The sequence below is a fragment of the Chrysoperla carnea genome, chromosome 2 (assembly GCF_905475395.1).
Source record: "Chrysoperla carnea chromosome 2, inChrCarn1.1, whole genome shotgun sequence".
Lineage (NCBI taxonomy): Eukaryota > Metazoa > Arthropoda > Insecta > Neuroptera > Chrysopidae > Chrysoperla > Chrysoperla carnea.
Genome location: NC_058338.1, coordinates 24641817 through 24659131, shown reverse-complemented (window position 1 = coordinate 24659131; position 17315 = coordinate 24641817). Strand labels below are relative to the sequence as shown.

The 17315-nt window shown below is 28.5% G+C and overlaps 2 protein-coding genes across 2 annotated transcripts; one reads left to right on the top strand and one right to left on the bottom strand.

Annotated features, from left to right (window-relative positions):
- Positions 1 to 25: 25 nt before the first annotated feature.
- LOC123291715 lies at positions 26 to 9207 on the top strand. Its single transcript, XM_044872107.1, has 7 exons — positions 26 to 220; positions 1049 to 4893; positions 5094 to 5374; positions 5451 to 5715; positions 6118 to 6441; positions 7706 to 7972; positions 8066 to 9207. The coding sequence occupies exons 1-7, from the start codon at positions 79 to 81 to the stop codon at positions 8378 to 8380; spliced, it is 5439 nt and encodes a 1812-aa protein (XP_044728042.1). The 5' UTR covers positions 26 to 78; the 3' UTR covers positions 8381 to 9207.
- A 76-nt stretch (positions 9208 to 9283) lies between these two features.
- Positions 9284 to 14845, bottom strand: LOC123292579. Its single transcript, XM_044873292.1, has 10 exons — positions 14815 to 14845; positions 14298 to 14519; positions 13368 to 13527; positions 12506 to 12694; positions 11976 to 12208; positions 11442 to 11678; positions 11124 to 11345; positions 10686 to 10975; positions 9956 to 10067; positions 9284 to 9835 (listed from the first exon to the last, which is right to left on the bottom strand). The coding sequence occupies exons 2-10, from the start codon at positions 14505 to 14507 to the stop codon at positions 9680 to 9682; spliced, it is 1809 nt and encodes a 602-aa protein (XP_044729227.1). The 5' UTR covers positions 14508 to 14519; positions 14815 to 14845; the 3' UTR covers positions 9284 to 9679.
- Between the last annotated feature and the right edge of the window lie 2470 nt (positions 14846 to 17315).

Sequence of the window (17315 nt, the reverse complement as noted above, 5' to 3'; positions counted from 1 at the left end):
CTTAGCATTTTGTGGTTAAGCGAAATAGTAAATAGCATTTATATTGTAGAAATGGATTAAAATTATATTTAAAAAAAAATGAATAACGAGAATAATTTAAATGCTTCGGATATTGTTAGTTCTACATCAGTGGAAAATATTACGAATACAAATGAAGGCGAAACAAATGAAAGTGTAATTTCAACCAACAGCATCCAAAATGAAAACATTACTGACGAAGGTAACAATTATTATTTTCGAAACAAATGAATTATACTGTAAAATAAACCATAATAATTGTTTAACGTTTAAAACTAAGCATGCTTCACTATTAAATGCAAATGAAAAATAAATAGGTGAAGCTGTTTTTATGTAGAGAAAAACCATCTTCGCTTGAAGTAAGGCACTAAACTAAGAAGTTTAATAAATCTATTACTAATATGTTTAAAGTTGTATAATATTTTTGACCTAATCAAAGAGCAAATAAATTTAATATTTTGACGGCTGAGCTAATTAGTTTGTTCTAACTTTACCTTAAAGTCGTATTTGTTTGAACTTTGCCAATTGTTTCTGTGTAATCATTTCAATATAATCGTTTTTTAGACTAATCGAAACTTTGTTTCAGTTTTCATAGTATTCAGATTGAGATAGATTTTACAAAGCTGTAAAAAAAATCAGCATTCCTAATTGTTACTAAGCAGTAATTTAATCTAATGATAAGTTTTTCATTGGCTTGAGCAATTAATAAATTTGAGAATAGGTTCATAATAAAAATAAGTAATCGTGGAATCAAAGACAGTACAGCATAAAATGCAGCCAAAAATAAGTAATTCGAAAAAAAAAAATCATAATCTTTATACGCTTTTTAAATAAGGCAAATTCGAGACGTTTTAGATTAATTTTAGGATTAAAATCAAAGGTTTAAAATTTGAAATTTTTGTCTTGCATGTACGTGACTGAAAAAAGTTCGTTCAAGCTGAAACATTCGGCTCTTTATAAGTCTGCAAATGTAAAAAAAGAAAACAATCTCATCGAGTTTACTCAAAAGTTAAAATTTTTTCTGATGTAGGAAATAAATCACAATCTACAGAAGAAAATGTTTCAACGCCTAATACCAATGAAGACCAAGTAGATAATTCAAATGGAGGAGGTTGTTCAACATCTACCTCGGAAATTGAAAAACCTATTGAAACGTATAAAAAAGTCAAATTAAAACGGTCACATATTCTGAAAAAACTATCAACTCCAATGACAGCAAATGTTCAACCACATTCATCAACAGATTCCGAACAAAGTACGAAATCTAATGAAATTACAACGGAAAATATGCCATCAAATCCATTAAATATTGACATTCCTGAGGATAATATTTCAACATCTTTTGATTTTGATATAAACGACGCTTCATCAAATTCAGATAGTACATGTAGTCCAACTCCACGAAAAAAAGTAAAATTAATTCGAAACAATCCGCGATTTAAATCAAACATCGTAAAAACTAGCCCAGTTCAAGTTGTGAGCACTGTGAAAGATGAATGTGAAGTAACAACTTCGTCATCACCAAAAATAAATGCTGAATTCACTATTAGTCTATCTGAAGAAAATGTCACGCTAAATGATCCAAAAAGTAATATTGATGTAAAATCTGCATATAAAATGCATCCTGATAATGATATCGCGGATGTGGTTGCACAAATCGATCAAATTATTGGCCCCGATGATGGAACTGTTCCTTCCACAAGTTTTCTGGATACAGATGATTTAAGTTTATCTGATGGTTTGAAAAATGATGATTTATCGATAATAGAAGAGCTCGAAAAAGAGATTAATGCAATTCCTCCAACGAATGAATCATCGAATGATGTAATGGAAAAAATTGTTGATGATTTAGATGAAATTTGTACCACAACCGATCAACCCCAAAAAATAATTGAATCTACTATTGAAAATAAAGCTAAAAATATAGAAACCACTACTCAATCAGAAAACTTTACAATTGAAGAAACTTTGGAATGCCAAAAAGAGGCAAATGATTTGAGTATTGAAGTAGAAAAGCATCAAATTAATGACGAAGATTACAATATCGATTTAGACGACAGAGTTGAAAGTGTTGATGATTTAGAAAAAAAATTATTGGATGTTTCAGCACAAGTTGATTCTTTAGACTGCAGTGAAAGTATGCAAGTTGATGAAATATTAGAATCCGTAACCAAACAGCCTCGAGTAGAAGATTTTGCCACGAATTCAGATAATATTCATAGTATTATTTTATCAGATAACAATTTACAAAATTCTGAAAATTCAGATGATATTGGAAATAGTTCTGGAAATATAGAAAATGAAAACATTTTATCGGAGAATGTTGAAACTAATCCAAAAAATGTAGATCAAGTAGAAAACAATAAAAACAATTCGGAAATTCCTGAAGAGTTTATTGCAGAAATAAACCTTGAAGCTCCAAAAATTTCCAGTAATGAAAATCAAAATAGTTCAGTAGAAGCAATATCATCTAGCAGTGATCGAAAGATTGATTTACCTACTACATCTTCGATAGAAACTTCAGAATTACCAAAAATAACACTTACAATTAAAAAATCAGAAATCCAAAAGACGGTAGAAAGTGAAATACCAGATAGCGTGATAGCAGAAAGTATAAAGATTGTAGATTCAACAAATGTTGAAATGAAATCTGAATTTCAATCCGAAGAAGTAATAAGTTCAACGGATGTAAAGCGAGTTCCAAAATTAACGATTAAACCTATTAAAAAACCATCAAGCGAAACAGAAACAAAATTAACAATTAAGACCGTTAAATCAGAAAGTTTAGAATCTCAAATTACTAAACCTACGGAATCTATAGAAAATGAAACCATTTCTACATCAACAATTTCGTCTACTTTGGAAGCTATACCGAAATTGACTATTCGAAACTTAAAGAAGTCTCAAGATGAAGATTTAGAAGTTATACAAAGTACATCTACAGAAAATGTTGAAAAAGAAGTTGTGCCAAAATTAACCATAAAACCATTAAAAAAGCCGCCACAACAAAGTAATCAAACACAAATGCATGTTGTAACTTCAGAAATAAAGGAAATTATACCTGAAGTAATTCCTAAATTAACTATAAAAACTAAAATGATTCCAAATGAAGAGAATCAACAGACATCTGAATCAATATCGACGGTTGAATCTATTCCTAAGTTAACAATAAAAACTGGAAAAAAAATTGAGACTATTGAAAAGGATATAAAACAATGTCCAAATATTGATTCAAGCAATTTAGAAAGTAGCATTCAGGGCGAAGAAAGTCTTCCAAAGATTACTATAAAAAACACAGCTGATAAATATTTTGAAATAATTCCTAATGCATCAATATCATTGTCGGAAGAGTCAAGTGCAGATGAATCCGTAGATTACACTCATAATATTTCAGCAGCAAATAAATCCAGTTTGGCTGCTGCAAATATGGAATTAATACCTAGATCAATGAAAAATAAAAATCGAACACAAGCAATTGATAGCGATGATGAAGAAATAGAGGTAATTCCAAGTGTATCGGACAAAAATAGTTCGGAATTCATACCAAAATTATCTATTAAAGCATTGAAAAAATCTTTGCAATCAGATAAAGAAATAGGAAATCATCCAGAAGAACCTAATTTTAAATCAATACCAACTAGCACAAGCTCCAAATTAATCATAAAACCTATATTAAACGCACCACCAAATTTATCAAAAATCAAGAAAACAGATAACTCTCTAGCATCACAATCACTTCTGAAAACTGTAGATTTGTCTGAAAGTAAAGATTATGGAATGCTATTAAAAAATAATCAAAAACGCAATGAATCTACAACGGAGACAGCAATTTTAAATACTAAATCACCATCAAGGAAAATGGTAAATATTCCTGGTAATAAAAGCTATGAAGATGAAGAGATAAATTCTAAAAACGATCGAATTGTCTTAAAAATTAATAAAGATAATGAATCAATGAAGTCACAATTAAAGTCAGAAAATACACTTAAAGTTGACACAACTAGTAGCCCGCTTGAAAAAATCACATTAAAGTTATCTAAAGAAGGTGGCCATCCTGAAATATTAAGCCCATCGTCATTTTCTAAAACAATGCCAACACAAAACCCATCATTAAAGCGAATGCTGTCCCCTGAAACCACAATTGAGCCTATTCAAGTGGAAAAGAAAAAGATGAAACCCAATGAAACATCAATAGAATTTTCTTCTGGTGATGTTTCCATCAATATTATCAAATCAAATACATCAGCAACTAAAAAATTACAAAACATATCTGACGATGTAACCATTGTTAGAGTTCCTTCACAAACTCCTCAACCAACTAAAATTGAATTAGGGAATAATTCATCGAAACTAAAAGATATTTTAATGAAACTTAATGCCAATAGGATAGACGTGTCACCAGAAGATGATGGAGATTCTAGTAGTAGTGATGACGTTAAAATCGTTGATGTTATACCACCAGCAAAAATGAATGTAGATCCATTATCCATATCAAATGACGAGTCTAGTTCGCAAGACGTGATGATCGTAGAAGAAATATTACCCGATCCAATTGAAGAACTCAAACCAGATCTACCACCGGTACCAAAAAAACGTGGAAGACCAAGAAAAATTCCATTAGAAGTGCGACCAGAACTCAAAGAGGAAGAACCTGAAGAACCAGTCATTACCGTTAATGAATTGCCCATTGAAGATAGCCCAGCCCCAAGTCCAGCTCAACCATCCGATGAAGATGATAATTTTGAATTGTCTCCCAAAGGCGCATATAATATAAGAGGAATTCGTCGTGGCGGTGCTTATCGATCACGTCGTGGGCGTGGTGGTCGAGGTAGTCGTGGAGGACGAGGTGCTTATAAACGACGAGCTGAAGAAAAGGTACAGTGCTTTTTTATTAATTTTTTTCCCCAATTTGAGTAAATCCTTTATAACTGCAGGGTAATACTAGTGTATAATAAATAATTAAAATTATAAATGGCAAGTTTAAGGTCATCCTATTCGCAAAAGATGCTGAATAACAAATAATTATTTAAAAATTTACATGATATTGTTGCTAAATCTATTTGGTTTTTTTTCAGAGGCGAGCATTAATGGATTTACAATCTGTAATTACTTCTGACGTAACCGTTGCATTAGATAAAATAGATGTTGACAAAAAGAGTTTGTTAAAGATGAAAGCAGATGGTTCCGCTGAAGCATTCTTTATGGAAGAAGATACAAGAATGAGTGCTGACGGCGAACTAGGTGAGACTGGAACACATATTAAACCAGAAATTACAGATGAGTCACGTAGTTCAAGCACTACAACTGAAAATAATAGAAATAAACGTGGACGACTTGAAATTACTGAAATTGAAGTGTAAGTTATCTACAACAAAATACTATAAAATGTAACAAATTTAAAAATAATTTAAAAAACGATTTAAATTAAACAGTTTTAAGCATGTTACTGGACCAGAGCAAATAGCTGAATATCATTGGCGAAACGGGGGACCGTATATGTTACAAGAACAAATAGCACAATATTTGGGTGTAAAATCATTCAAACGAAAGTATCCTGGTTTAACACGACATGCTGTTGAAATGCAAGAGAGAGATTATATACGAGAAAATGGATTAGCATCAGAAGCGTTATGTGATATGGGTCTTACAGCTGTTCTTAGTTCCGAAATTCTTGATATTATGTTCACTGATTTTCAGGTAAATGCTTTGACAAAGTTGAATTATATACTCAATAAATATTCTTTTGGTCAATTATACCTTCAAAATTACTATTAAGCAATGAGATTTTCGATTAAAAATTGATATTTATCTATCACATTTCTGATCTTCGATCAAATGCAGACCTTTTGGGCATTCATTATCTTAAGAAATTTCAGAGTAAAAAAAAACTTATATCTGTGTATTTTCCTAAAAATTAATATTAATCTTAAAATCAATTCCCCCTCTACCCTTAGACAAAAGTCATTTTGATCAGACATACTAGCTTCACAGCGTTAAATATCTTAGTTATTGAACATGAATTTGAATTGTGTGATTTTAATTTTAAATGCTCATATTCTGTGGATTATTTAAATTTAAAAAAAAAAATTGTCTTCTTAGGATAAGTATGAAGAATATCGTAAATATCAACGAGAGAAACAAGCAAAAGATGTAACAAACAAACAACGTGCTATGGCTTCTAGTATGGCAACAAATGCTGATAAAGGCGATAAAGAAGAAAGTGTTCTACAATTAGCAATTCGTTCAGCTGCATCATGGAATGCATCATTAAATAAAAGCCGCAAAGAAGAACGAAAATGTTACGTTGATTTACAATCATTTACGGTGATGTATCCAAAGGGTCGAAAACCTGTTGCTCCAAATACTAATCCTGGTCATTACCCTGTGGCTTTAGTACCAGGACAATTTTCTGAATTTTACAAGGTATTTGATATACGATTTTTTATTTTATTGATCGTTATTAAGGTAGTTCCTCCGCGACCGTCCAGTCAAAAAGTTTTGGACTAATACTATCATTCAGTGCATTAACTGTGCTATGACTATTATACATATACCATATATTATTTTGACAAGACTGTAGTTCCTCACTACTGATTCTAGTATACATATAAGCACACACACTATGACATATGCCTTTAACATTAGTCTTCATATCTTTTCCACAAAAATCATCGCTAAAACGAGTTATTTATTTAAGTTTTTTATCGAAACTATATGGTGAATAATTTTTATTTTTATTTATATATTTTCTAAATATAGTATTCTACATTATATTAGTTTTTCATAGAGATGGTGGACGTCATTCATTGGTAAATAAATATAATATTTGTAAATTTGTGTATTTTTATACACTTCTCCCATGTACACGTACAAATTGCGTCACTTTTAATTGCTAATATCTCATGTATGGCATGGTAAATCATCTTCTAATTTTAACAGCAAGTGTATTATGAATTAAATATTTTATATTCTGAGTTTTGAGAAATTCTTGGAATATCACTTTCGTGTAGGTACTACCTTAAGTATAAGTATTATCAAATATAATAAATGAGTACTCTAGGATACTTATGATGATCATATGATAGTCAAAATACTTTTTTATATAATACAAAAAATTGATTTAGGAAATTAGGGCAAAAATCGATATTTAATACAACGTTAAGTATTATTTCCTATAATAGTCTGTGTATATGTCTATCTTACGTGTTTGACAATAGACCTTTTCATTTTAAAAAGTGATTACCTTTTGTTCGGACAGTTTGGAAAAAAAACTAATGTGATAAAATGAATAGCAAATATCTTGTATCTTTGTCCAACTGATTACTGTCTGTACGAAACAATGACGAATCGTAATTGAAATGAAAAGGTCTATAGAAAGTCAATGCTATGCAATCAACCATAGTGAGTTTTGCCAAACACGTAGCACACACATATGCGGCAAATTTTATAGGAAATGATATTGAATGCTGAATTCTAATTGGACATGATATTTAAGACAGGCTGTATATATTGATGTAGTTAACTCAACTCCTCTTATTGAAATCGGTAAATACACTACTCGCTTGCTGGTTGAATATAACAAAACAATTGGGTAGTGGCGAAACAATTAATTCTAGAGCTAGTATTTTGATAGTATATTCAGTGGAACTTCCTTCGTATGTTAATTAATTTGATGTTTCTATTTTAGAACTATTCACCTACGGAGTTGAAATATTTACCAGTAAACACTGTATTATACGGTCCAATCGTTCAAAATGCGAGTATACAAGAAATTGGTTATTCTGATGGATCTTGCAGTGAATCTGAGAGCAGCAGTGGAAGCGATTCTGAATCGTCAGAAGATTCTGATTCAACGACAATGGATGGAATTACAACACCACTTACTAATCCTCCAATATTACACACAGAAAGTGATACGTGTAAAATTTGTATCACTAGCTCACCAAAATCAAGAGTAAGTTTTAAGTCTTAAAAACTGGAATATATTGCAGTCATCGCAAGATATAGTTGTTCTAACTTACTGATATCTATTACTTTTTATTTTTAGCCTGGAAAATCATCACTTATATACTGTGCCCAATGTAACCAAGGCATACATCCACGTTGCATTGATTTGACAGTAGAAATGATGCCATTTATTCAAGCTTATCCATGGCAATGTACGGATTGTAAAACATGTTGGCAATGTCGAAGACCATCCGATGATGATAAAATGTTGTTTTGTGATCGATGTGATCGTGGATATCACATATATTGTGTTGGCTTAAGAAAAGTACCAAATGGCAGATGGCATTGCCAACAATGCACAATGACTACATCAACAAATACTGCTATTACGCATTCAGTGTCCGTTGCTACCTAGCATGATGTTAATGTCAGACAATTCACGTAAAAAGAATACCCAGTATTTTGTATATATTTATTTTTAGATTATGTTTTTAATTATGTCTGTTTTTTATATTTTCTTTTATATATATTTGTATACCTATGGCTCTTAAATAACTATTGAAAAATTGAGAGATTCTACAAAATTTCAATCAAATTCAAACAAAATTATGAGAATATAGACGCCACACAGGAAGCCCATAGCTTTTCCACCGGGATCTCTCCCAGGATTGATGAATCCGAGGTTTCGGGCCCGAACATTTTAAATCTGACCCCTTATAGATTTCTGTAGGTACAAATAACATGTATGGAGCTTTCGTCATTTTTCATACAACCCCTACAAGTAGGATACATTTCTTTGGATTAGTTTTGCAAGTTGATATTTTAAAAATATGATTTTTAAGGAAATTTATCAGATTTGATTATAAGTGCTATTTATCGCGCCACATTAAAAGATTAAAAGGTTGCCAACTGATAGAGCGCCCTATACTACGGTAAAACTTAAATAATTTCAGAAATAAAATTTTAATTTCGAATAATTTTAGAACAAAGAATTAATTTTAGAAACCTTCTTTTTTTTTTGTATGAAGTGACAAAAAGATAGGGTATACATCGGACTAAATGCACAATATAAATCAATATTTCTTAAATATTACTCTTCTTCTAGCGCTGCAATATTTCCAGTTGCGCATAATCACAGTTTAATTCATCCCAATTAATTTATAAGAGCTTTATTTCCTGAGTTACTTTGTATATAATCTATTTCAACATTTAAATAATGGTTTTAATCAGAAATGGTGAAGAATGAAAACAAACAAAATTATTTTAACTGATTTTATTAAGAAATATTAAATAAATTTTATTTTGATTTGTACGTTTACGTTCATTTTTTGTTTACACATAAATACATCAAATATTCAAAAATAAAAATTGAGGTTTAATATGTAAAATGTCATTATTTTATAGAGATATTAAGACCATATAGGCATAAAGACATAGGAAACGCATTAAGTGATTCGACTACAGAGAAAGAGACAGAACTGGTAGACGTTTATACGTGCAACTGTTTGGCCGGCAACTTTGCGGCTCTATGGTCTTAATATCTCTATGCATTATTCACTCAACCCTACTATATTCCCTATATTTCATTTATTACTGTGATTCATTTAAGTTGCCTTTAATTGAATACAGTTTAAATTATCTTCTTTCTATTCTAGAAAGTAAATTGATTCCAACCTCAATTTGCAGATATTAACAATAACATACAATCAAACATTTAAGATTTCCCAGTAAATCGGTGATATTTATTGAAGTCATCATGAATAACTTTAAATATTTCTTTTGATGGAATTGATAAATTTCGAAGTAAAAATGAGTTCGCATGTGAATCACACAAGTTTAACAATCCATATAAACAGCTGTTTAAATAATTCTGAAACATAAAAAACATTAAGTAACAACTTTTCAGAACCCACCGTTTTTAAAGGGACCGTTTTTTATTCAAAATGATTTGATAACACTGCCCACAGTATACATCTTGTGTTCTACGTACCTTAATCGTTGGATAAAAAGTAACTTTTTCATAATATTGTAATACATCTGCTATTAAATAAGGTGCTATTCTTGCTGTATCTTTTTTATGTTTTACTAAATTTTCATTGGTCCTAAAATTGAATAATTCTATTTGTAATTTGATTGCCGAATAAAGTAATAGATAAGAAGAAATTCTAATATCTACTGCACAATGCACATTATCAAAATTTTTTACAAGAAAGATTAGATGCGAACTCTAAAATAATAGATCTAGGGCCAGAAGTAGTATTTAACACTCATTTCAGAACTGGAAACTTTAGAGGCTTTTGTCAGGGGCGGCCCAACAAATTTTTTTCTATACAAAAATTTTCATAGCCGGGGTTTAACTACGTAAAAAGCTTAAAATTAATTCATCGAGGGTAACATTCTAATAAGAACATTGAATAAAAATCATTCTTTCGGACATTCAACAAAGCAGGGTTATCGTTCCACATCAGGCAATTGCAATTTTAAAGATGTTGGATTACGAATACCTTGTTATTTCTAGCGTCGAGCAGAAGGATTTGTGCATTTTTTATTCAATTATTATTGTCTAATACCCCGCCTGGTCCTAGACCTACAAAATATATGCTCAAAATGGAGTCCGATTTTCTTATACGAATCTCTGATAACATGCGGCTAATCTTAAAGTCCATATCCATTACTTTTTGTGAGTATACTTTATGCTCGGAATATATATTTGTTTTTACCTTTGGAAATTTAAAGCACATTTTGAGATAATATTTTCTTCGTTCTTATTCGATTGAATTTGACTACGTAAACATAACTTTTTTAACAATAATCTATAAGGCACTAAAATACTTTGAATGCGATCCATGATTAAAACACTACGGAAAGTGAAGAACACATCTAGAATAAATGTTGAAATTGAAAATATTGATTCAAATTCAGAAATATCTTGTTGTAATGAATCTCTTTTATGATTTATTTCGTATAATAATTCCAAAATCAGATCGATCATGGTTGGAGTTAATACAACCTGAAAAAAATTTATCTATAAATTATCATCTATTGACTTAAAAATTAAAGGTGGTTCGTAAAACAAGTAAGTTTAAAAAAGCATTGCGAATTACTTTAAATAATACGCAATTGTAGCTTATTATCAATTACTGAGTATTGATTCTTACCTGTGTTCGTAACAGTTTGTGGATATACTTCAACATAATAATCGACATTTGAAAATTATACGGACTAGTTTTTATTGAAAATAAAAATTCCCTCAAAATGATTTGTAACGCATTTTGACGAATTTGACTTTTAGTTTTATTAAACTTATGTTCAACCATTATTTCCCAAACATCAATATTTCTACTAAATTCTTCCATTGAATTATTTTTTAAGTGCAGTTTCTAAAAGATGGAAATCAAAATAGTTTTTAAAAACTTTATTAATTAGAAAATTTGAATTTATGGAAATATTTTTTACATTACGATCTAATTACTCACAGTTTTATCCAATAAATAATTAATTATCAACTCTAATTCTTTGAGTTGCGAATGTGATACTAAAGATGAAAAGTTAAATAATGCGTTCTCTGCATTATTGAGCGCACATTTTAAAATAAAATCTTCCGGTAAGTTTGCATCAAGTTTTTTCATATTCTTGACTACAACATTTAAAAATTCAGTTTTGTCTTCTACTGTAATCACATTTTCTTCATTTTTTGAATTACCAACTTCCAACTAAAACCATCGATTTCATTAATTTTTTAGAATTTGATAATGTGATGAAAATTTTTGGTCTAACAAAATAAATTTTTAATGGCTATTCACCTCTAATAGAGCATAAAGTAATCTAATAGACAACTTTACTAAAACTGATTGAAATATATAAAAGCCTCAAACGATTATTTGGGAAATTTAGGTGAAATGTTTTGGGAGTATCGGATACCTATTATTAAAATTTTCCCAGACTTCGATTTATCGTAAAATTACCGAGGAATTTCATTTGACCAGAAACGACACAAAAATTATACTTACACACAAACTTAATACTTTATCGAAATATTTCAATAAATTATCTAAAATATTTTTCTTATCACGAATTAAGCATCGATCAATTGTCAAACCGTATAATTCCAACTTAATATTTCCATTTTTTAAATGTTCTTCAGTGAATATTTCGGAAACACCAACCGTAATTCTATATGTAATAGAACGTATCATTTTTTTTGTCTCAATCGAAAAATTAGTTTTATTCACATTAACAATTGCTTTAAATACAAAGTAAGCAATTGTCGCATGTTTTACAACATCCAAATTTCGACAAAATTTTGAAATATTCTTTAAATGTATAATCAAATTTTCAGATCGAACAATATATCTTATAATTTCTTTCAATAATATTTCAAAATTATTATATTCAATAATATGATTAATAATTTGATTCAATGTTAATATTTTGAGTATTTTTGATGGGAAATGTATTTTCACAATATGTTCTATCATTTTTTCAACAATTTTTGGAACTTCTTCATTTTTTTGGTCACAATCTTTATGTAAACACATACATAATAAAATCATTTCTACTCGTATTTTATCTGAACAATACGCTAAAGGTAATTGTTTCAGTACATTCAATAAGTTTACAATATTTTTCATTTCAATATTACAGATTTCAGAAGTAACATCTTCATTGAAAATTGTTTGCAAATTTGATAGTTCCTCTTCTGTAACTTCTGTTTGATCTTTTTCTATTTCTTTAATAAATTTCTGCGATTTGAAATTCAATTGTACATCATTTTGAGTTTTGATTATTCCTTTTAATTCTTTGTGTAACTTTTTCAAACATAATTGAATTAATGATAAAATTAAGGACCTAAAAATTCATTAATGTATCAAGTTGCAACATGAAATAACAGATTCCTAATAAAATAGACCACCAATATAATACAGTAAATAGAATCTCGATAAGTTAAAAACCAAGGGAAATGTTAAATATTTGAGTTATAGAATTTTAAATTTTAGTACAGTTTACAATTATTCTCGCTAACAGACTTGTTCAACAAAAATAAGCGGCATTTAAGCAACCACATAAAATTATTTTGAACCTAGTAGATAAATTAACGTATCCGCTACTTTGAATATATAGCATGCCAGGCGCATAACAATAAATCTGTCTAGCAGAAAAAAAGTGGCGACAAAAAAAAATACGGTTACACAATGTACGAAAACTAGTACTGTAAATAAACATGATTTTTACTATTATCAAATGTGGTGAATAAAATATTCACTGTCGACAGTGCAAAATCTTAAGTTCTATAACTAGTAGTCTATGTTTAATACAAATCTATAAAAATGATCATAATTTGTCTTACATATTTTCTTGCACATAATTTGATTGAATTATCTCCAAATTATTATTATTAATACTTAAATTCAATATATTTTTCGCTATTATATTAATATCTGATATGTCTTTGGTAATTTGAAGATTAACATCACTATATGAATAAAGTTTTAATAAATTTGGATCTACCATTTTTCGTTCACACAGAATTGTTAATCGACTTGTTTGGGAGGAAATTTTTTTCTAAAAAAAAATAAATAAATAAAATTATTTTTAAAGCTAAAGCTAAGATACTTATATATTTAAAGCTAAGGTACTTATATGCGAAGAAGGAGATTCCTCCTAAAAGCTTATTCAGGTGAATGTACAATAACTTAATTCTGTTAGTCAAATAACTGATTATGCACGGAATTCAACATACTTAGAATAGGTTTTAAATCTACACTGAAGGAGGATCTAGATTATATTGGCGATTGCCAAAAACAAATATTTTTTGAAGAGAACCGGAGTAAATGAACCATAAGCCAATATTCGCTTGTCATTTCCCAGTTTTCAGGAAAAAATGGAAATGGAAGAGTTGATTAATTAGCCAAAATAGGTGCAAGTACTTCATTAAACGGACGGTCATTTCTTGGAAGATAATAAAAGAAATAATTTAAATGAAATATACAATAAAATAAAGAGAGGAACATTTCTTGGGGAAATAGTCAAGGAACCGTGCAAAGGTTTTTATAAAAAGCTTCTGATGTAAAAAGTCTTTAAAATGTTTGTAACTCGGAAGTAATTAATTAAGGAAAGTTACTAAGCTGCTATTTGGACACTATCAAAACATTTTCTAAAAAATTTATTCTTATGACACTTTTTCTTTGAGATGGATAAATCTCTAATCAGATAAAATTAATGAACTGCCACCAGAATACATTTATTTTTATCAAGGCTATTGGAATTCTGGAACTACTTAGAAGGAAAGGGGATACAATAAATCAACTGCCATTATATTAAACTTTACTTACCAAATGTTGCTTACACGGAAGCTCACCAAAGTTAGCAATACGTTGTTCAATAGTATTCCATTGGTCAGCGTTTAAATAATTATGTAAGTAATTTTCATTTAAAATATCACTAGAAAGGCAATTTGAAATATTTTCTTCGTTTGATTTAAAATGATATAAAAATATAAATAATTCTCCCCAATTGCAACACATTTTTAAAAAGGAAGTCATCAATTCACAATTCTGAAAAATAATTCAATAATTTTAGAATATTTTGAAAGTAATAATTTCATTTTAAAATTTAGTTTTAGACTTATTCTTATAAAAAGTATTGAACCGAACAAATTTTTAAGTTAGAAATGAATCTGAACTATTTCAATTTTGAATGAATTTCATTGCAAACGTATACGATTAAAAAAATTTGGAAACATTTCAACACAAAGTTTATTGGGATGTTTGCTAGAGCATACAAATGGCCATGTATTAAAAATGCCATGAAATAATACAACAGCATAATAATTTTTAATTAAATACTCACATGTTCTAAATGTAAAATTTTTGAACCAAAAGTTTTTAAACAATTTTTAAATTCTTTCATTTCATCTAAAAATCGAGTGTACACTGCTTCTGACTTCAAATCGTCTGCTATTGTAGCAGAAACCATAAATGAATTTATTAATGTCACTTGAGTTTGTAATAATATATTAAATTTTTTACCTACGAAAAGCAAGATTTTTTTATAATCAAATTAATACATATAAATTAAAAATCAAGTTGTGAGAATTCACGTAGACCGTACCGTTTTAATGTATGATGGGAAAATTCAAAATGAAAAATTTGATGATGACTTTAAATTTGACCTTTCTTATTATTTAAATTAGGAAATTGTTTCCAAGTCGTGTCAAAGTGATAACAGAATGATAAAAAGAAAAAAACTTACCATCAGGTTGGGACTCAATATTTGCTATAATATCATCATTAAGATGAGCAATCAAAGTTCTATACATAGCTATAAATGTTTTTCCAGGGAAATTTGCCATCACTTCACACAAATGATTAATAACAGCCGTAGGTAAATAATCATCAATTATTAAATCGTCAATGTTAAAAACCAAATCCGGTAAATCTTCATTTAAAATATTTCTCAAAGATCTTAATATTATAGATATTAATTTTTGTTCACGATGTAATTTCGAGAACATATTAAATAATGAAATCATAAATTTTGAATATTCTTGAATTTGATTCGATGTTTTATGGTTTAACATCGAATAAATAATGATATCACTAGCCATTGTTTCCACAAGATTTGGATTTATATCAGTTAATATTTGGAACACTTGATAAATATTCTCAAATGAATCCGTTGTCATTTTCATTATATTTTTTAGCAAATTTTGTACATATTCGTTAAATTTTAGTTTATCTAAAAATTCTTTATTGAATTCTGATTTGATTTCTTGAAGATTATTCAACAAAACGTAAAACAAAGATAAAGATTTTTCAATTGAAAATTTTTTTACATTTTTTAATAATTTATTAAATTTTATTTCATTTTCTAAACCAAATAACTTAGCAAATATAACGAATAATTGAAAAATTACTTTGGTATCATTTTTAAAACATTTTATAAATGCTGCAAAATATATATTGAGTAAATTTTTTAAATCGTTTATTTCTGAATTTGGATATATGGAACGAAACTTTATTATAAAATTAAGAAGTAATGAATTCAAAACTTTTGTTTCTTCTTTAGATTCTTCGTTAACGTTAAATAAGTTACTTATTGAAATTTTGTATTGATTCTTCAAAGAAATTGGAAATAAAACCTGTGAACAAATTGTCAATTTTATAATTATGAGAAAATCTCTTATAATAGTCAAGAAAGCAATAATTAAAATGTAGATACGATATTTTGAAGTTGTTACCACGTGAATCTATACATTATTAGTAATATTTTCCCCGCAAATATAGATTTAAGCACCGTATCGAACTATAAATACATTTGATAACTTAATTAAAGAGAATTGAAAAAAATACACTCGAACCAGGACTCGAACCCGGACCTCCCGGATTCATGTCATGTTCGAGTGTATTTTTTTCAATTCTATTTAATTAAGATTACTAGACAAGATATCTGTCAATATTTAGTTTACGCCTGTATGTAGCATATTACATCAAAAATAATCGAAGACCATAATGTAAATATCGTATGCATAATTATAAGTAAACAACAACAATAAGTAATAATAATAAACATTTGATAACCCCCAAAACTCTATTTATTGAGTTTTTCTTCAATTTGATTTATATATATATATTTATTTTTTCCCACTTCAACTAGGCATATACAGCGACTTTCTTCAATTCAAATTAATTGAAATCCGATGCAAAAGGTTGTTACTAAGAGGAACAGTATCATATTCACAAGCGTGGATTCAAAAGGGAAAACCGTTTTTTTCGTGGATTTTACGGATTTTTAAACAGGATATTTCAACAATTAACTCAGTCAATTGTTTGTTTTCATTTGTTTTTGTAATATCCTGTGGAAAAAAAATTTAAATAAAGAATACTTACTTGATGCGTAAAATCAACAATTCTTGAATGGGTGTCAATCAATTTATCACTTAATTGACTTAAAATTAATAACGTATCGTTTATTAATAAATTTAAAGCTTCTGATTTATCTTTAACAGTTTTAAAAATATTCAAGAAATTGTCTAATATTTGGTTTAATTGTTTCTTATCAACTACATGTTTTAAAATTTTATTTACAAACGCAATATAATCATTTATATTATTTTTTAAATATTGATTCATTATAGAATTTTCAAGGATAATTATTGATAGATTTACTAAATTGTTCACATCTTGGCTATTATTTTCGAATTGTTTACTTAAAACCTAAAAAAAAAATATTTTAATTCCTGTATAAAGACTTATATTATATACCTTAAACAATTGCGACAATTTAAAAAAGAATCATTTATCATCGATTTTGCTAAAAATCGGAGCCGTCTCAAAAAGTTAAGATAATCA